The sequence below is a fragment of the Coregonus lavaretus genome, assembly GCF_964263955.1.
Source record: "Coregonus lavaretus genome assembly, contig: HAP1_SCAFFOLD_1405, whole genome shotgun sequence".
NCBI classification, from domain to species: domain Eukaryota; kingdom Metazoa; phylum Chordata; class Actinopteri; order Salmoniformes; family Salmonidae; genus Coregonus; species Coregonus lavaretus.
Window position 1 is genome coordinate 40,912 of NW_028157331.1, and position 21,554 is coordinate 62,465.

Below are 21,554 nucleotides of genomic sequence, written 5' to 3' on the forward strand. Positions count from 1 at the left end.
GCAATCACAGACAGTGACGAATGCATATGCTTTTTTCATCAGTCTCTGTGTGACCTTTCTGTGACCTTTCTATGACCTTTGCAGAGGAGGTGTTTGCGGCGGACTCTGTGGACGGTGCCATCCAACAGATGGTCAGCTCCGGAGGTCAGCAGGTCATGACCATAGTAACCAACGGTATCCAGCTCAGCAACCCGCAGACGGCCAGCGGCCTCGGCCAGTCAATCTTACTGACCATGCCGGACGGACAACAAGGTGAGAGAACGCTACACACACACAAACTGAATAAAAAACAAAGTCTCCCATCTCAAGTGGTTAAGTAAAAAAATAAGTAAAAAATGACTACAGCCTATTAAGTGCCAAAAAAAGTAACAGGGTTGACCGTAACAGGGTTGACCGTAACAGGGTTGACCGTAACAGGGTTGACTTTATCAGGGTTGACCGTAACATGGTTGACTGATGTGGGGGGACGTGTTGGATAACAGAGTTGACGTGTTGGGTAACAGGGTTGACGTGGGGGGACGTGTTGGGTAACAGGGTTGACGTGTTGGGTAACAGGGTTGACGTGGGGGGACGTGTTGGGTAACAGAGTTGACGTGTTGGGTAACAGGGTTGACGTGGGGGGACGTGTTGGGTAACAGGGTTGACATGTTGGGTAACAGGGTTGACATGTTGGGTAACATGGTTGACGTGTTGGGTAACAGGGTTGACATGTTGGGTAACATGGTTGACATGTTGGGTAACATGGTTGACGTGTTGGGTAACAGGGTTGACATGTTGGGTAACAGGGTTGACATGTTGGGTAACATGGTTGACGTGTTGGGTAACAGGGTTGTCGTGTTGGGTAACAGGGTTGACGTGTTGGGTGACAGGGTTGACGTGTTGGGTAACAGGGTTGACGTGTTGGGTAACAGGGTTGACGTGGGGGATAACAGGGTTGACGTAGGGGGACGTGTTGGGTAACAGGGTTGACGTGTTGGGTAACAGGATTGACGTGGGGGGACGTGTTGGGTAACAGGGTTGACATGTTGGGTAACAGGGTTGACATGTTGGGTAACATGGTTGACGTGTTGGGTAACAGGGTTGACATGTTGGGTAACAGGGTTGACATGTTGGGTAACATGGTTGACGTGTTGGGTAACAGGGTTGTCGTGTTGGGTAACAGGGTTGACGTGTTGGGTGACAGGGTTGACGTGTTGGGTAACAGGGTTGACGTGTTGGGTAACAGGGTTGACGTGGGGGGACGTGTTGGGTAACAGGGTTGATGTGTTGGGTAACAGGGTTGACGTGTTGGGTAACAGGGTTGACTTGGGGGGACGTGTTGGGTAACAGGGTTGACGTGTTGGGTAACAGGGTTGATGTGTTGGGTAACAGGGTTGACGTGTTGGGTAACAGGGTTGACTTGGGGGGACGTGTTGGGTAACAGGGTTGACGTGTTGGGTAACAGGGTTGACGTGTTGGGTAACAGGGTTGACGTGTTGGGTAACAGGGTTGACTGTTGCTAACAGGGTTGACGTGTTGTGCTCGACCCGCTCAGTTTTCCACCAAAAGATGGCCAAAAAGCAGCTCATCTGTTTTACACTGTGATTTGACTATTAGATGTTCAATGTTTCTTTATAAAAAAATATTTTAAAAGGAATAGTTTCACCATTTTAAAACGAGAGTTCAGTTCACGTAAGAGGGTTAACCTTAAAAGGAGGGACAGTTTATTTAAAAAAAATTCTTACAATGAATCACTAATCACATGAAATATATAATAATCTTCAGAAATGATTTTGTCAAAGCAACAAAATAACTAGGGCTACTCGCTCTCACAATGAAACAATCACTCACAAAGACAAGGGGAACAGAGGGAACACTTATACACATACTAATTAGGGGAATGAGCACCAGGTGTGTGTGTGATTGACAAGACAAGACATGACAAGTAGAGTGATGAGAATGGGATCGGCAGTAGCTAGTAAGCCGGTGACGACGAACGCCGAAACCTGCCCGAACAAGGAGGGGAGGCAGCCTTGGCGGAAGTCGTGACACATTCTTTATGTTTTATGGATGGATACATGTCGTAAGAGTTATTCCCCTTCATTCATCTGTCATTGGGAGGTTTACCGTACGGCGATAGTTTGACTCTGCAGGACATCCTGCATATGATAACAACGCATGACTGTAAGTCGCTTTGGATAAAAGCGTCTGCTAAATGGCATATTATTATTATTATTATCTGCTTCTTCACTCAGACATTGGCTGAGCCGAGTGAGACATCCTGGACCTGGGTGCGTCCCAAATGACACCCTATTTCCTTTATGGTGCACTACTTTTGACCAGGGCCTATATGGCTATATAAGGGTAAAGGGTGCCATGTGGGATACATCCCTAGGCCTACAGAAATCAGATGTACTCAAAACGCAAGCCACATCCGGTGTGATGTGTGATTGGAAGCATTTAAGTCAGCGATTCCATGAAATAGCCCCAAGTGTTCTGAGTGAAACATGTAACACCAGGTTGTTTACAGAGATGACATGATTCTCTTCAAACAACATTAGTGGATCATATTAGGTCATAGAGGGAAAATGAGGAGTGAACAAAAGATTCATTAACTTTCAACACGTGTGTGTGTGTGTGTGTGTGTGTGTGTGTGTGTGTGTGTGTGTGGTGTGTGTGTGTGTGTGTGTGTGTGTGAGAGAGAGAGAGAGAGCGTGTGTGTGTGTGTGTGTGTGTGTGTGTGTGTGTGTGTGTGTGTGTGTGTGTGAGAGAGAGAGAGAGAGCGTGTGTGTGCGTGCGTGCACGACCATCACATTGACCTATTCATCCCAGACAGATAGACCCATGAAGGGGAGAGGCAGAGTGCACCGCACCAGGGCAGGTGGAGAGAGGACAACTATCGTGAAATGAGTTGCAGCCCTTGATGTTTATTTAACTGTGGGTGGAAAGGTAGAGAAAACAGCCTTAGTTTCTATCAGTCTACGTCAGGACCTTCAGGGCGGTCTCCCTTGGTGGCCCTGTATATATGTCTGTACCTCTGTCTCTGAGCTAAACCTACAACACAACACCAGCAGAGAGAAACACTGATCTATTATCCTACTGTACCTCTGTCAGCTGACACAACTCTATTATTACAAGGATGCAGGCAGAGGAGTACAACCACAGAGGTAAGCTTGGCTTCTTCTTTATATAGTGTAGAGTAAAGCTTATACCATGTATTTAGATTGTAGGTAGTTATTGTAGCTAGGTAGATGGTTGGTATTGTAGGTAGGTAGATGGTTGGTATTGTAGGTAGGTATTGTAGGTAGGTAGATGGTTGGTATTGTAGGTAGGTAGATGGTTGGTATTGTAGGTAGGTAGATGGTTGGTATTGTAGGTAGTTATTGTAGGTGGTTGGTATTGTAGGTAGTTATTGTAGCTAGTTAGTGGTTGGTATTGTAGGTAGTTATTGTAGGTAGGTAAATGGTTGGTATTGTAGGTAGTTATTGTAGGTAGGTAAATGGTTGGTATTGTAGGTAGTTATTGTAGGTAGGTAAATGGTTGGTATTGTAGGTAGTTATTGTAGGTAGGTAGATGGTTGGTATTGTAGGTAGTTATTGTAGGTGGGTAGATGGTTGGTATTGTAGGTAGGTAGATGGTTGGTATTGTAGGTAGTTATTGTAGCTAGGTAGATGGTTGGTATTGTAGGTAGTTATTGTAGGTAGGTAGATGGTTGGTATTGTAGGTAGTTATTGTAGGTGGGTAGATGGTTGGTATTGTAGCTAGGTAGATGGTTGGTATTGTAGGTAGGTATTGTAGGTAGGTAGATGGTTGGTATTGTAGGTAGTTATTGTAGCTAGGTAGATGGTTGGTATTGTAGGTAGTTATTGTAGGTGGGTAGATGGTTGGTATTGTAGGTAGTTATTGTAGGTAGGTAGATGGTTGGTACTGTAGGTAGTTATTGTAGGTAGGTAGATGGTTGGTATTGTAGGTAGTTATTGTAGCTAGGTAGATGGTTGGTATTGTAGGTAGTTATTGTAGGTGGGTAGATGGTTGGTATTGTAGGTAGTTATTGTAGGTGGGTAGATGGTTGGTATTGTAGGTAGTTATTGTAGCTAGGTAGATGGTTGGTATTGTAGGTAGTTATTGTAGGTAGGGAGATGGTTGGTATTGTAGGTAGTTATTGTAGGTAGGTAGATGGTTGGTATTGTAGGTAGTTATTGTAGGTGGGTAGATGGTTGGTATTGTAGGTAGTTATTGTAGGTAGGTAGATGGTTGGTATTGTAGGTAGTTATTGTAGGTAGGTAGATGGTTGGTATTGTAGGTAGTTATTGTAGGTAGGTAGATGGTTGGTATTGTAGATAGTTATTGTAGGTGTTGTAATTGTTATTACTACCACAACTGCTACTAATATAGTGAGACAGGTGGGGTTTTATTTGCTTGTGGGTTAGAGAGCAGGTGTAGAGGGCGGCAGGTAGCCTAGCGGTTAAGAGCGTTGGGCCAGTAACTGAAAGGTCGCTGGATTGAATCCCCGAGCCGACTAGGTGAAATAATCTGTTGATGTGCCCTTGAGCAAGACACTTAACCCAAATTGCTCCTGTAAATTGCTCTGGATAAGAGTGTCTGCTAAATGACTAAAATGTAAATGAGTGGTAGGGTGGATCACCAGTCTCTCAAAAGGGATTGAAAGAGGGAGACAGCACAGTTAAAGCACAACTTTGACAGAAAGAGGGCTGGTTTCCTAGATTAGTCCTAGACTATAACACACTTTCTATGGGGAATCACCATTGAGAATGATTTTAGTCCAGGAGCAGCCTAATCTTAATTAATCTGTACCAGAGAGTGTAACGGTAACCTGTCTGTTGTGTTTTATACCCTGAAAAAGGCATCATGCCAAAACACAGTGATTTAAATAATCCGAAATCTATTTCCATTGATCTCAAACAGTGGCTGAACATGGTTTGTGATTGACATCCTATATAATATAATATGATATCTAATATTGTGTAATCTGACTGTTGTGTGTTATTCCTCGTCCAGGTAAGGAGATGGTGGATTACATCACTAGGTACCTGACCACCATCAGAGAGAGGAGGGTGACCCCGGGCCCTGAGGTGAAGCCTGGCTATATGAGAGAGCTGCTGCCAGACAGCGCCCCCACTGACCCGGAGGACTGGGACTGTATCTTCAGGGACATAGAGAAGGTCATCATGCCTGGGGTACGTTACGTTCACACATTACATGTCAAGGACCTCAATAGCCAAGTGACTATGAGACGTTACCAGGACCATTGTGGGTCAAACATTAATTGTTCACTGTATCACTGTAACTTGTTGTAAGGATATTGGTGTGTGTGTGTGTGTGCGTGTGTGTGTGTGTGTGTGTGTGTGTGTGTGTGTGTGTGCGTGCGTGTGTGTGTGCGTGTGTGTGTGTGTGTGTGTGGATGTGTGTGTGTGTGTGTGTGTGTGTGTGTGTGTGTGTGTGTGCATGTGTGTGTGTTGGTCAGGTGGTCCACTGGCAGAGCCCCCACATGCATGCGTACTACCCAGCCTTGACCTCCTGGCCCTCCATGTTAGGAGACATGCTGGCTGATGCCATTAACAACATCGGATTCACCTGGGTAATTATCTTATCACGTCAAACGTTATTTACACTTTGTGTGGAACTACACAAAATTAACTCACTTAATTATCCCCCTAAAGTTTTGGTTTAAAGACATGAATATCATGTTTTTTTAAAGATATTTCCAGGGAGCACATTAACTGTGACATGAAGTTTGTGAGTTTGTTTCCCACATGAGCCGTGGGTTACTTTGGATACAAGCATCTGCTACAGAAAACTCCTGGAGGAAATCCTATAGTAGTGTGATATTCTAATCTAATGATGAATTATTTATGATAGAATAACATGATGTTGTTGTGTCGTTTCCAGGCCTCCAGCCCGGCGTGTACAGAGCTGGAGATGAACGTGATGGACTGGTTGTGTAAAGCCCTGGGTCTTCCCTCCTTCTTCCTCCACCACCACCCAGACAGCACCGGGGGAGGCATACTGCAGGTAGGAAAGATACACCTGACCATACTCACCTTTACAATACCAACTAGACAGCACCGGAGGAGGCAGGTAGACATGTACTCTCACAGCACCACCTAGTGGTGAATGGGAATACCATCCTCTACGCTCCTCTCTGACCACCGTGAATTAGAGAACCCTGGTGTTTAATTTCACATGAACACAACATATTAACATATTCATCTTTCTCTCTTTCTTCCTCCCTCTCTCCCCTCATCCCTCTCTCCCATCATCCCTCTCTCCTCTCATAGCACAGTAAATAATTTCAATTTACCTCAATGTAATGCCTTTCTCTCTCCCTCCCTCTCTCCTCCCTTCCCCTCCTCCCTCCCTCCTCTCTCCCCGCATCCCTCTCTCCCCGCATCCCTCTCTCCTCCCTTTCTTCCCTCCCTCCCGCATCCCTCTCTCCCGCATCCCTCTCTCCTCCCTTCCTTCCCTCCCCTCTCTCCCGCATCCCTCTCTCCTCCCTTCCTTCCTCACCCCTCTCTCCCCGCATCCCTCTCTCCTCCCTTTCTTCCCTCCCTCCCTCCCCTCTCCCCGCATCCCTCTCTCCTCCATTTCTTCCCTCCCTCCCTCCCCTCTCCCCGCATCCCTCTCTCCCCGCATCCCTCTCTCCTCCCTTTCTTCCCTCCCTCCCTCCCCTCTCTCCCCGCATCCCTCTCTCCTCCCTTTCTTCCCTCCCTACCTCCCCTCTCCCTACCCCCCTCTCCCCCCGCATCCCTTTCTCCTCCCTTTCTTCTCTCCCTCCCTCCCCTCTCTCCCCGCATCCCTCTCTCCCCGTAACCCTCTTTCTTCCCTCCCTCCCTCCCCTCTCCCCGCATCCCTCTCTCCCGCATCCCTCTCTCCCCGCATCCCCCTCTCCCCGCATCCCTCTCTCCTCCCTTCCTTCCCTCCCTTCCTTCCCTCCCTCCCTCCCTCCCTCCCCTCTCTCCCCGCATCCCTCTCTCCCCGCATCCCTCTCTCCTCTCAGAGCACAGTGAGTGAGAGTAGTCTGGTAGCTCTGCTGGCTGCCAGGAAGGCCAGGATCCAGCAGCTGAAGAGGACAGAGGTGGCAGACAGAGACCTGGACGACTCAGTGGTCAACTCCAGACTGGTGGCCTATGCATCAGACCAGGTCAAGATGGGATGGGTTAGGGACCCACACACACACACACATATGCAACGTTTGCAAACATTTACTGTACGCATGCACCTGCACACGCACAAACAAACAGTGAGTACTGCATAATGAGAGATTGACTCTCCGTCTGTCTGTCCGTCTGTCTGTCTGTCTGTCTGCCCACCTATATGTCTGTCCGTCCGTCCGTCCGTTTGTCCGTCCATCTGTCTGTCTACTCTCGGCCTCCATCAGGCTCACTCCTCAGTGGAGAAGGCAGGTCAGATCTCCCTGGTGAAGATCAGGTTCCTCCCTACAGATGACCACTTCTCCCTGAGAGGAGACACTCTGAAACAGGCCATCCAGGAGGACAGGAGGAGAGGACTAGTACCTGTCATGGTAGGTCATGGTAGGGTATATTAGGGGGTGGTAGGTCATGGTAGGGTATATTAGGGAGTGGTAGGTCATGGTAGGGTATATTAGGGTATGGTAGGTCATGGTAGGGTATATTAGGAGGTGGTAGGTCATGGTAGGGTATATTAGGGGATGGTAGGTCATTGTAGGGTATACTAGGGGATGGTAGGTCATGGTAGGGTATATTAGGGAGTGGTAGGTCATGGTAGGGTATATTAGGGTATGGTAGGTCATGGTAGGGTATATTAGGAGGTGGTAGGTCATGGTAGGGTATATTAGGGGATGGTAGGTCATGGTAGGGTATATTAGGGAGTGGTAGGTCATGGTAGGGTATATTAGGGTATGGTAGGTCATGGTAGGGTATATTAGGGAGTGGTAGGTCATGGTAGAGTATATTAGTGTATGGTAGGTCATGGTAGGGTATATTAGGAGGTGGTAGGTCATGGTAGGGTATATTAGGGTATGGTAGGTCATGGTAGGGTATATTAGGGGATGGTAGGTCATTGTAGGGTATACTAGGGGATGGTAGGTCATGGTAGGGTATATTAGGGAGTGGTAGGTCATGGTAGAGTATATTAGTGTATGGTAGGTCATGGTAGGGTATATTAGGAGGTGGTAGGTCATGGTAGGGTATATTAGGGTATGGTAGGTCATGGTAGGGTATATTAGGGGATGGTAGGTCATTGTAGGGTATACTAGGGGATGGTAGGTCATGGTAGGGTATATTAGGGTATGGTAGGTCATGGTAGGGTATATTAGGGGATGGTAGGTCATTGTAGGGTATACTAGGGGATGGTAGGTCATGGTAGGGTATACTAGGGGATGGTAGGTCATGGTAGGGTATATAAGGGGTGGTAGGTCATGGTAGGGTATATTAGGGGGTGGTAGGTCATGGTAGAGTATATAATGGGGTGGTAGGTCATGGTAGAGTATATTAGTGTATGGTAGGTCATGATAGGGTATATAATGGGGTGGTAGGTTATGGTAGGGTATATTAGGGGGTGGTAGGTCATGGTAGAGTATATAAGAGGGTGGTAGGTCATGGTAGGGTATATTAGGAGACAGTAGGTCATGGTAGGGTATATTAGGGGGTGGTAGGTCATGGTAGGGTACATTACAGGGTGGTAGGTTATGGTAGGGTATATTAGGGGGTGGTAGGTCATGATAGGGTATATAATGGGGTGGTAGGTTATGGTAGGGTATATTAGGGGGTGGTAGGTCATGGTAGGGTATATTAGGGGGTGGTAGGTTATGGTAGGGTATATTAGGAGACAGTAGGTCATGGTAGGGTTCATAAGGGGGTGGTAGGTCATGGTAGGGTACATTACAGGGTGGTAGGTTATGGTAGGGTATATTAGGAGATATTAGGTCAATGTTAGGGTATATAAGGGGTTGGTAGGTCATTGTAGAGTATATAAGGGGGTGGTAGGTCATGGTAGGGTATATTAGGGGGTTGTAGGTCATGGTAGGGTATATTTGGGGGTGGTAGGTCATTCATGGTAGGAGACACTCTGAGACAGGAGGACAGGAGGACAGGAGGAGAGGAGGACAGGAAGACAGGAGGACAGGAGGACAGGAGGAGAGGACTGGTGGCTGTAAGGGTAGGGGACACAACATTAGAATGCTGTAATACTGAGATATTGTAAGGTTTTACTGACAGTAGAGCTCATAGGTTGTTTTAGCCTCCTAATTTGAATGACCTCTGAACGTGAACAGTTGTAACCAAGATTGTAACCAAGGCTGTAACCAAGGCTGTAACCAAACAAATGATCATGTTTGTTTGGTTGGTTGTTTCAGCTGTTTGCCACTCTGGGGACCACGGGGGTGTGTGCCTTTGACAACCTGTCAGAGCTGGGACCAGTGTGTACGTCTGCATCTCTAACCTCTCATTATTACACACACCTGTATGACACACAACATGCATGACACATAACATGTATGACATATAACATGTATGACATATTACCTATGTATGACCTTGGAGAATCTCAGGGTCCTGGGTCCATATTCATAAAGTGTCTCAGAGTAAAGAGCGCTGGTCTAGGATCAGTTTGACCTTTTAGATCATAATGAATAATATTTAATGAACAGGGGGGACCTGATCCGAGATCAGTACTCCAACTCTGAGACGTTACTCCCGCAAGGCTACTTTATACTTAGTCTGAGACGCTGTATGAATACAGATAAGGGTCGCAGGTTCAAGTTCCACTCGGACTCCCACCGCCCCCAGATTCTCTGCAAAACTTGTTTTGTATTCCTCCCCCTGCCTGGCCTAGGTGCAGAGGAAGGTCTGTGGCTGCATGTGGACGCGGCGTACGCTGGCTCAGCGTTCTTCTGCCCTGAGCTGAGAGGTCCTCTGGAGGGCATAGAGTACGCTGACTCCTTCGTGTTCAACCCCTCCAAATGGATGATGGTCCACTTCGACTGCACCGCCTTCTGGTGAGAGAGAGGGGAGGGAGAGAGGGAGGGAGGGAGGGAGGGAGGGAGGGAGTGAGGGAGGGAGGGAGGGAGGGAGGGAGGGAGGGAGGGAGGGAGGGAGGGAGGGAGGGAGAGAGAGAGGAAGGGGAGGGAGGGAGGGAGGGAGGGAGGAATATTTAAAATAATTTCTTAATTAATAAACATTATTTCAAAGACCGCCGAAAATCCGGTGTTTCTATGTCCAACGGTTTTGTTATATTGGGATGCAAACTCAAAATGTAATACATTTCAACTCTATATCTGACATGGTACAGGTGTCTTCTTTTTTTAAGCCCATAACCATGTGTGTGAGGTGTATACTTTTGTTCCAAAGACTACCAAGAATCACTCTGTGTGACCCTGATTTAGCCCACTGCAGTAAAAGGTTTTAAAAAGAGAGAGGGGGGTAGAGAGGAGCTATGACCACCCTTAAGGGCTTTCCAGACACGAAGCGGCGGTGGAGTTGCCCATTCATTTTCAATGGAGCTATCCAGGCAGAGCAATCAGCGGTGCTCGTGCACGTGAAAGCCGCTCAGCCGAGGCAGAGAAAATAGGAATCTGCCCTATTTTGGCGAACTCCGCTCCACTCAACCCTGTTGGGACCTGTACGGCGGTCCCAACAGGGTGAAGGACGAGCTGGGGACAGAGAGAGATAGTAACGTGTTGTTTTTCTACGGCGGTCCCAACAGGGTGAAGGACGAGCTGGGGACAGAGAGAGATAGTAACGTGTTGTTTGTCTACGGCGGTCCCAACAGGGTGAAGGACAAGCTGGGGACAGAGAGAGATAGTAACGTGTTGTTTTTCTACGGCGGTCCCAACAGGGTGAAGGACGAGCTGGGGACAGAGAGAGATAGTAACGTGTTGTTTTTCTACGGCGGTCCCAACAGGGTGAAGGACGAGCTGGGGACAGAGAGAGATAGTAACGTGTTGTTTTTCTATGGCGGTCCCAACAGGGTGAAGGACGAGCTGGGGACAGAGAGAGATAGTAACGTGTTGTTTTAATACGGCGGTCCCAACAGGGTGAAGGACGAGCTGGGGACAGAGAGAGATAGTAACGTGTTGTTTTTCTACGGCGGTCCCAACAGGGTGAAGGACGAGCTGGGGACAGAGAGAGATAGTAACGTGTTGTTTTTCTACGGCGGTCCCAACAGGGTGAAGGACGAGCTGGGGACAGAGAGAGATAGTAACGTGTTGTTTTAATACGGCGGTCCCAACAGGGTGAAGGACGAGCTGGGGACAGAGAGAGATAGTAACGTGTTGTTTTAATACGGCGGTCCCAACAGGGTGAAGGACGAGCTGGGGACAGAGAGAGATAGTAACGTGTTGTTTTTCTACGGCGGTCCTAACAGGGTGAAGGATGAGCTGGGGACAGAGAGAGATAGTAACGTGTTGTTTTTCTACGGCGGTCCCAACAGGGTGAAGGACGAGCTGGGGACAGAGAGAGATAGTAACGTGTTGTTTTTCTACGGCGGTCCTAACAGGGTGAAGGACGAGCTGGGGACAGAGAGAGATAGTAACGTGTTGTTTTTCTACGGCGGTCCTAACAGGGTGAAGGACGAGCTGGGGACAGAGAGAGATAGTAACGTGTTGTTTTTCTACGGCGGTCCTAACAGGGTGAAGGACGAGCTGGGGACAGAGAGAGATAGTAACGTGTTGTTTTTCTACGGCGGTCCCAACAGGGTGAAGGACGAGCTGGGGACAGAGAGAGATAGTAACGTGTTGTTTTTCTACGGCGGTCCTAACAGGGTGAAGGACGAGCTGGGGACAGAGAGAGATAGTAACGTGTTGTTTTTCTACGGCGGTCCTAACAGGGTGAAGGACGAGCTGGGGACAGAGAGAGATAGAAACGTGTTGTTTTTCTACGGCGGTCCTAACAGGGTGAAGGACGAGCTGGGGACAGAGAGAGATAGTAACGTGTTGTTTTTCTACGGCGGTCCCAACAGGGTGAAGGACGAGCTGGGGACAGAGAGAGATAGTAACGTGTTGTTTTTCTACGGCGGTCCCAACAGGGTGAAGGACAAGTACAAGCTCCAGCAGACTTTCAGTGTCGACCCCGTCTACCTCAGACACGAAAACTCAGACGAAGCCACCGACTTCATGGTACAAACCACCTACATTTGACATTTTAGTCATTTAGAAGACGCTCTTATAATAATATGCCATTTAGCAGACGCTTTTATCCAAAGCGACTTACAGTCATGTGTGCATACATTTTTACGTATGGGTGGTCCCGGGGATTGAACCCACTACCCTGGCGTTACAAGCGCCATGCTCTACCAATTGAGCTACAGTGGACCACTTATCCAGAGTGCATACATTTTCGTACTTTCTTCATGCTGGTTTCCCTTGGGAATCGAACCCACAACCCTGGCGTTGCAAGCTCTATCATCTATACCTACCTACCAACTTGCAGACTTTATTTTTGAACAGTTACTTCACGGTCCACACTACATACTGTTTTTCTACTCCTGCCTTTAAACACAGATCTGGGACCAGCTTTACCCAAGTCCTAGCATTAGCCACTGCCGGGAAAGCATGCAACTCTTGAAACGGATCTTGATCTTGATTTTGAAACTGATCTTGATCTTAATATTACTATAGATGTTAATGTTGATCCTGCTCCACTGTGTCTGTCAGCATTGGCAGATCCCCCTGAGTCGACGGTTCCGCTCTCTGAAGCTGTGGTTCGTGATGCGCTCCTTCGGACTGAAGAACCTTCAGGGACACATCAGACACGTATGTAACCTACCTACCTACCTACCTACCTACCTGCCTGCCTGCCTACCTGCCTGCCTGCCTGCCTGCCTGCCTGCCTGCCTGCCTGCCTGCCTGCCTGCCTGCCTGCCTGCCTGCCTGCCTGCCTGCCTGCCTGCCTGCCTGCCTGTCTGTCTGTCTGTCTGTCTGTCTGTCTGTCTGTCTGTCTGTCTGTCTGTCTGTCTGTCTGTCTCTGCCTGCCTGCCTGCCTGCCTGCCTGCCTGCCTGCCTGCCTGCCTGCCTGCCTGCCTGCCTGCCTGTCTGTCTGTCTGTCTGTCTGTCTGTCTGTCTGTCTCTGCCTGTCTGCCTGTATGTCTGTCTGTCTGTCTGTCTCTCTGTCTGCCTGCCTGCCTGTCTGTCTGCCTGCCTGTTTCTTTCTCCCTCTGTAATGTGAGATGCTGCATTCCAGTGACTGACCACTACTCTGTAATGTGAGATGCTGCATTCCAGTGACTGACCCCTGCTCTGTAATGTGAGATGCTGCATTCCAGTGACTGACCACTACTCTGTAATGTGAGATGCTGCATTCCAGTGACTGACCCCTGCTCTGTAATGTGAGATGCTGCATTCCAGTGACTGACCCCTACTCTGTAATGTGAGATGCTGCATTACAGTGACTGACCACTACTCTGTAATGTGAGATGCTGCATTCCAGTGACTGACCCCTGCTCTGTAATGTGAGATGCTGCATTCCAGTGACTGACCCCTGCTCTGTAATGTGAGATGCTGTATTACAGTGACTGACCACTACTCTGTAATGTGAGATGCTCCATTCCAGTGACTGACCCCTACTCTGTAATGTGAGATGCTCCATTCCAGTGACTGACCCCTGCTCTGTAATGTGAGATGCTGCATTCCAGTGACTGACCCCTGCTCTGTAATGTGAGATGCTGCATTACAGTGACTGACCACTACTCTGTAATGTGAGATGCTGCATTCCAGTGACTGACCCCTGCTCTGTAATGTGAGATGCTGCATTACAGTGACTGACCCCTGCTCTGTAATGTGAGATGCTGCATTCCAGTGACTGACCCCTGCTCTGTAATGTGAGATGCTGCATTACAGTGACTGACCCCTGCTCTGTAATGTGAGATGCTCCATTCCAGTGACTGACCCCTGCTCTGTAATGTGAGATGCTCCATTACAGTGACTGACCCCTGCTCTGTAATGTGAGATGCTGCATTCCAGTGACTGACCCCTGCTCTGTAATGTGAGATGCTGCATTCCAGTGACTGACCCCTGCTCTGTAATGTGAGATGCTGCATTCCAGTGACTGACCCCTACTCTGTAATGTGAGATGCTGCATTCCAGTGACTGACCCCTGCTCTGTAATGTGAGATGCTGCATTACAGTGACTGACCCCTGCTCTGTAATGTGAGATGCTGCATTCCAGTGACTGACCCCTGCTCTGTAATGTGAGATGCTGCATTACAGTGACTGACCCCTGCTCTGTAATGTGAGATGCTCCATTCCAGTGACTGACCACTACTCTGTAATGTGAGATGCTGCATTCCAGTGACTGACCCCTGCTCTGTAATGTGAGATGCTGCATTCCAGTGACTGAACCCTGCTCTGTAATGTGAGATGCTGCATTACAGTGACTGACCCCTGCTCTGTAATGTGAGATGCTGCATTCCAGTGACTGACCCCTGCTCTGTAATGTGAGATGCTGCATTCCAGTGACTGACCCCTGCTCTGTAATGTGAGATGCTGCATTACAGTGACTGACCCCTGCTCTGTAATGTGAGATGCTGCATTCCAGTGACTGACCCCTGCTCTGTAATGTGAGATGCTGCATTCCAGTGACTGACCCCTGCTCTGTAATGTGAGATGCTGCATTACAGTGACTGACCCCTGCTCTGTAATGTGAGATGCTCCATTCCAGTGACTGACCCCTGCTCTGTAATGTGAGATGCTGCATTCCAGTGACTGACCCCTGCTCTGTAATGTGAGATGCTCCATTCCAGTGACTGACCCCTACTCTGTAATGTGAGATGCTGCATTCCAGTGACTGAACCCTACTCTGTGTTTTCAGGGTGTAGAGATGGCACTGACCCCTGCTCTGTGTTTTCAGGGTGTAGAGATGGCTAAGCTACTGGAGTCCCTGGTTAGATGTGACCCTAACTTTGACCTGCCTGCTGAGAGACACCTTGGCTTGGTGGTGTTCTGTCTCAAGGTATGTGGCCTATACTTGTATTGTAAAGTTGTATTGTGTTGCATTGTATTGTATTGTGTTGTATTGTATTGTGTTGTGTTGTGTTGTGTTGTATTGTATTGTAAAGTTGTGTTGTGTTGTGTTCTGTTGTATTGTGTTGTGTTATATTGTGTTATTTTGTGTTGTGTTGTATTGTAAAGTTGTGTTGTGTTGTATTGTGTTGTGTTGTATTGTAAAGTTGTATTGTGTTGTGTTGCATTGTGTTGTGTTGTATTGTAAAGTTCTGTTGTGTTGTATTGTGTTGTGTCATATACTGTACATCTCCCATTGAGGAACATGTGAACAGGATTCACCATCCCACACAGAAAACAGTATAGAGATAGGTTTCTACAACATCCACATACAGTGAGGGAAGAAAGTATTTGATCCCCTGCTGATGTTGTACGTTTGCCCACTGACAAAGACATGATCAGTCTATAATTTTAATGGTAGGTTTATTTGAACAGTGAGAGACAGAATAACAACAAAAAAATCCAGAAAAATGCATGTCAAAAATGTTATGAATTGATTTGTATTTTAATGAGGGAAATAAGTATTTGACCCCTCTGCAAAACATGATTTAGTATTTGGTGGCAAAACCCTTGTTGGCAATCACAGAGGTCAGACGTTTCTTGTAGTTGGCCACCAGGTTTGCACACATCTCAGGAGGGATTTTGTTCCACTCCTCTTTGCAGATCTTCTCCAAGTCAGTAAGGTTTCGAGGCTGACATTTGGCAACTCTAACCTTCAGCTCCCTCCACAGATTTTCTATGGGATTAAGGTCTGGAGACTGGCTAGGCCACTCCAGGACCTTAATGTGCTTCTTCTTGAGCCACTCCTTTGTTGCCTTGGGCGTGTGTTTTGGGTCATTGTCATGCTGGAATACCCATCCACGACCCATTTTCAATGCCCTGGCTGAGGGAAGGAGGTTCTCACTCAAGATTTGACGGTACATAGCCCCGTCCATCGTCCCTTTGATGCTGTGAAGTTGTCCTGTCCCCTTAGCAGAAAAACACCCCCAAAGCATAATGTTTCCACCTCCATGTTTGACGGTGGGGATGGTGTTCTTGGGGTCATAGGCAGCATTCCTCCTCCTCCAAACACGGCGAGTTGAGTTGATGCCAAAGAGCTCGATTTTGGTCTCATCTGACCACAACACTTTCACCCAGTTCTCCTCTGAATCATTCAGATGTTCATTGGCAAACTTCAGACGGCCCTGTATATGTGCTTTCTTGGGCAGGGGGACCTTCCGGGCGCTGCAGGATTTCAGTCCTTCACGGCGTAGTGTGTTACCAATTGTTTTCTTGGTGACTATGGTCCCAGCTGCCTTGAGATCATTGACAAGATCCTCCCGTGTAGTTCTGGGCTGATTCATCACCGTTCTCATGATCATTGCAACTCCACAAGGTGAGATCTTGCATGGAGCCCCAGGCTGAGGGAGATTGACAGTTCTTTTGTGTTTCTTCCATTTGCGAATAATCGCACCAACTGTTGTCATCTTCTCACCAAGCTGCTTGGCGATGGTCTTGTAGCCCATTCCAGCCTTGTGTAGGTCTACAGTCTTGTCCCTGACATCCTTGGAGAGCTCTTTGGTCTTGGCCATGGTGGAGAGTTGGGAATCTGATTGATTGATTGCTTCTGTGGACAGGTGTTTTTTATACAGGTAACAAACTGAGATTAGGAGCACTCTCTTTAAGAGTGTGCTCCTAATCTCAGTTTGTTACCTGTATAAAAGACACCTGGGAGCCAGAAATCTTTCTGATTGAGAGGGGGTCAAATACTTATTTCCCTCATTAAAATGCAAATCGATTTATAACATTTTTGACATGCGTTTTTCGGGATTTTGTTGTTGTTATTCTGTCTCTCACTGTTCGAATAAACCTACCATTAAAATTATATACTGATCATTTCTTTGTCAGTGGGCAAACGTACAAAATCAGCAGGGGATCAAATACTTTCTTCCCTCACTGTAGCTGGTTCTTATGTCATGGTTACCTGTCAACATACTGTATAGTTCAGACGCCAGTCTATTGCTCTGAGCTGGATAATGATTGACAGGTTCTTCTTGTTCATGGCAATATACAGCTTAGAGATCAACCGCTATCACAGCCAGGAGTTCGAAGGTCAAAGGTCAGCCATTGTCTGTGTGAGCCTGTGAGGTAACAGGTATGTGTGTGACTCCTTCACGTGGAAAACCCAACTCTAAGGCTGGGATTCAATCTGATCACGCTCTTTCGACAATGCTCCATTTAAAGGTAATTTCCGATTGAGCCTACATATGCAGCGTTTACCGTGAATGAGGTCTCCGCTAATGTGGGAACATTGTCTCCAACCTGATTGGATTTAATCCTGGCCTAAGTATTGAACCCAACTCTAACCTGATTGGATTGAATCCTGGCAAAATAATTTAATCCAACTCTAACCTGATTGGATTGAATCCCGGCCTAAGTATTGAACCCAACTCCAACCTGGTTGGTTTGAATCCCGGCCTAAGTATTGAACACAACTCCAACATGATTGGATTGAATCCCGGCCTATGTATTGAACACAACTCCAACATGATTGGATTGAATCCCAGCCTAAGTATTGAACCCAACTCCAACCTGATTGAATTGAATCCTGGTCTAAGTATTGAGTCCAACTCCAACCTGACTAGATTGAATCCCGGCCTAAGTATTGAACCCAACTCTAAACATTCAACAGAAGTTAAGGGTGTATTCAAAACTCACCTTTTATTGACTTCTACAGAGTAAATCCATAGCAGAACAACGTTGAGTCCTGTTACCTTCCTCAGGCTACATTCAGGGAACCATTTTATTTTTTCCTTCCTTACACACTAAGTCTCAGGGTCTCTTGTCATTGTCGAAATGTCGAGAGGTTCTCGAGAGACAATAGTGTGTAAACTTGTGAAATTCTCACGTCTCGAGCGCTACCTCTGTAGGTCGCACATGACACTCACCCGACAGTTCCACCCGTCCAAGCAGGACGGTGTAAACAGAATTGTCTCGTTCAGCCCGACACTCCTACAGTATAAATGGTAATCACAGAGCAATGTTTTTAAATGTATAGACATTTTCCTAATATTTGAGACTTGTTTTATTGAGTTTTTAACTGAAATTGCAGTAACAGCCTGTTACATTCTGAAATTGTCGGAGTAGCTAACAGCTACACTGAGGCACATAGAACTATGGAAGCCCAACCCTCCGTCATCAAACATGTAAAATGGTTTGAGATAGTAGATCATACAAATAGGATATGTTTTTTCATTTGTAACAATGTGTGGAGATTTCAGAGGTTGCTCCACAGGTCCCAGAGTGTTGGGGGGGGGGGGGGGGGGGGGGAATTGTTTTCCTGGGGCCCAGAGTTTTTCCTGATCTGGTAGGCTAACCTAACCAACTCAGGACCTTAGTTGTAGCGTATGACATAGCAATAAATCAGCTGTAAATAAATTTTAAAAAACGGTTTTGGGAGCAGATTATTTTTCTAATCAGGTCCAGTGATGTAGTGGTAAAGAAAATGGGTGGGTAAACTGATCGCCAGTCAGCTATCTGATCAATGTAAACTGATCGCCGGTCTGCTATTTGATCAATGTAAACTGATCGCCGGTCAGCTATCTGATCAATGTAAACTGATCGCCGGTCAGCTATCTGATCAATGTAAACTGATCGCCGGTCAGCTATCTGATCAATGTAAACTGATCGCCGGTCAGCTATCTGATCAATGTAAACTGATCGCCGGTCAGCTATCTGATCAATGTAAACTGATCGCCGGTCACAGTGAAAAAACGTAATGCTCCCTATACTTTTAATGCATTTTTCCGCAAAAGGTGGGTAAACTGTTGGGCAACTAAGGTAGACTGCATTTACTTGCCTGTTGTACCCTCCACTACACCACTGGTCAGGTCATGTGTTGTTTTACCTCCTGGAAAAACTCCTGGCCCGAGGTAGGATGAAAACATTAAAACCCTGTCAAACTGCAGAGACCTTGTACCTGTTCATATGGATTCTATTTGAAAACTAAACTAACAGGGGTGGTCCTTTACGCAGAAAAAGAGACAGCAACTGCGATTGGACAATAGAACTAACAGGGCGGAGCTTGCTGTATGCAGGGTTGCATCGTTAGGCCTTTGCATCTGTAATTAAAGGTATACTCATACAGTATGTCATCACTATTAATGTTGATTGATTAATTCCAGTCAATCATTTTGGATTAAAAAGGCCTAGGTAGCCTAGCAACATGAAGTCTGAATATAAACCAAATTTGATTACATTCACATTTTCTCAGAACACGAATAAATGGGCCTATTTTATGTTATACATACAGAGCTTATTTACATATTATGTCAATTTAAATATTGTCGCACTGCCTCTCCTTAAACTTCCGTCAATGAGAAAAGGGCCAAACACAGGTGTCCCTCAACTGTCAAATCTATCTCTCTCTGCCTCCCCCCTCTCTCTCTGTCCCCCCCCCCCCTCTCTCTCTGCCTCCCCCCCCCCTCTCTCTCTGCCCCCCCCCTCTCTCTCTGCCTCCCCCCCCCTCTCTCTCTGCCTTCCCCCTCTCTCTCTGCCTCCCCCCCCACCCCCTCTCTCTCTGTCTCACCCCCCCCCTCCCCTCTCTCTCTGTCCCCCCCTCTCTCTCTGTCTCACCCCCCCCTCTCTCTCTGTCCCCCCCTCTCTCTGTCCCCCCCTCCCTCCCCTCCCCTCTCTCTCTGTCCCCCCCCCCCCCCCTCTCTCTCTGTCCCCCCCCCCCCCCCCCCCCTCTCTCTCTGTTTCAGAAAGGGAATGCCCTGACTCAGGAGTTGCTACAGCGACTGACGCGGTCCGGCACCATGTACCTTGTCCCCGCCGACATCGACAGGAAACGCATCATCCGCTTCACCGTGACGTCACAGCTGACCACCTCAGATGACATCATCAGGGACTGGAATATCATTCGCAAAATGGCCACCGACCTTCTGTCCGAGGAGGCCGAGAAACAGGCGGTCAGTAAAATGGAGGAGCAGCAGTCTCCAGTCAGAAGAACTGTTAAGAATCTGTCAGAGACACACAGTGACTCAGGGTATCACACAACGGCAGCAGCGGAGGGCTTGGCTGCCTCTCTCATGACTAGGGAACCAAACGAGATTGAAAAGGCCATCAGTGACACAGAAGATGAGCCACTGAAAACACCCAAAGAGCTAGAGGCCGGCCAGACACAGACCAGCCCCAGGACAGGACCCAGAGAGCTAGAGGCCGGCCAGACACAGACCAGCCCCAGGACAGGACCCAGAGAGCTAGAGGTCGGCCAGACACAGACCAGCCCCAGGACAGGACCCAGAGAGCTAGAGGTCGGCCAGACACAGACCAGCCCCAGGACAGGACCCAGAGAGCTAGAGGCTGGCCAGACGACCAGCCCCAGGACAGGACCCAGAGAGCTAGGGACCGGCCAGACACAGACCAGCCCCAGGACAGGACCCAGAGAGCTAGAGGCCGGCCAGACACAGACCAGCCCCAGGACAGGACCCAGAGAGCTAGAGGCCGGCCAGACACAGACCAGCCCCAGGACAGGACCCAGAGAGCTAGAGGCCGGCCAGACACAGACCAGCCCCAGGACAGGACCCAGAGAGCTAGAGGCCGGCCAGACGACCAGCCCCAGGACAGGACCCAGAGAGCTAGGGACCGGCCAGACACAGACCAGCCCCAGAAAAGGACCCAGAGAGCTAGGGACCGGCCAGTTCCAGACCAGCCAGGACCCAGAGACAGGAGCCAGAGAGCTAGGGACCGGCCAGTTCCAGACCAGCCAGGACCCAGAGACAGGACCCAGAGAGCTAGGGACCGGCCAGTTCCAGACCAGCCAGGACCCAGAGACAGGAGCCAGAGACTGCCCTGAGGAGATCCCCTGTCCTCCTGCCTTCAGAGTTCAGAGGGTCCAACCACAGTTCTGGATGGATAAAGCAAAGGGCGGGTCTGAGAACAGGCCGAGGAGGACAGTACGCTCTCTGAGCTGCAGCAGTGAGCCCTTACCTGGCCCCATTGGGCCCCTGTTTGGCCATAACACTGACCCCCTCGCTAAGCCTCTCTCTAGCTCTATCACTGACTCCCAGCCTGGACAGAAAGACCCAGACCTCATCCACCCCCTAAAGGACACCCAGCTCAGGCCTCTCTCCTCCAGCCCCAGCACCTCAGGCCTCTTTCAGATCCCAGAGAGGCCTTCTCCAACCAGTTCGAACCAGCGGGTCCTGAGGAAGCTCACCAAGTTCTACAGCTTGCCCAGTTTCTGCCACCTGTGGGTGCAGTGTGGGCGCTACCAGGCGTGCTGCCCTGTCAGGGGACTTCAGATTGCCCCAAAGCCCTGGTCCTCCTCTGGGTGTAGGAGACTCAGCTGTTGGTCTTGTTCCTCTGTGACTAAAGCAGCTGCCACTAACTTTCCTGCTCTACTGTAGCCAGGGCTAGCTCCTGGGTTGTATTCATTAGGCCACACCGTAGCAAAATGTTTTGCAATGGAAAATGAAAATGAATGTTTCTTATTGTACAAGTTCAGGTAGTCCCACCTTGGTCCAATACGTTTTCTTCCATTTGGTGCCAGATACATACGACCCTGTAGTCTCCCTACCAAATATTTACCACAAACGTC

At 48.3% G+C, this 21,554-nt stretch overlaps 1 protein-coding gene across 1 annotated transcript; it reads left to right on the forward strand.

Moving 5' to 3' along the window:
* Positions 1-2,682: 2,682 nt before the first annotated feature.
* LOC311125537 (tyrosine decarboxylase-like) lies at positions 2,683-21,363 on the forward strand (the record flags this gene model as incomplete). The annotated part of the gene is made up of 12 exons (XM_084199573.1): positions 2,683-3,146; positions 4,999-5,177; positions 5,465-5,578; positions 5,890-6,012; positions 6,998-7,141; positions 7,379-7,522; positions 9,335-9,401; positions 9,814-9,976; positions 12,004-12,094; positions 12,632-12,730; positions 14,823-14,924; positions 19,717-21,363. Exons 1-12 carry the CDS (start codon positions 3,119-3,121, stop codon positions 21,361-21,363), a joined length of 2,901 nt encoding a protein of 966 aa, XP_084055699.1. The 5' UTR covers positions 2,683-3,118.
* Positions 21,364-21,554: the final 191 nt, after the last annotated feature.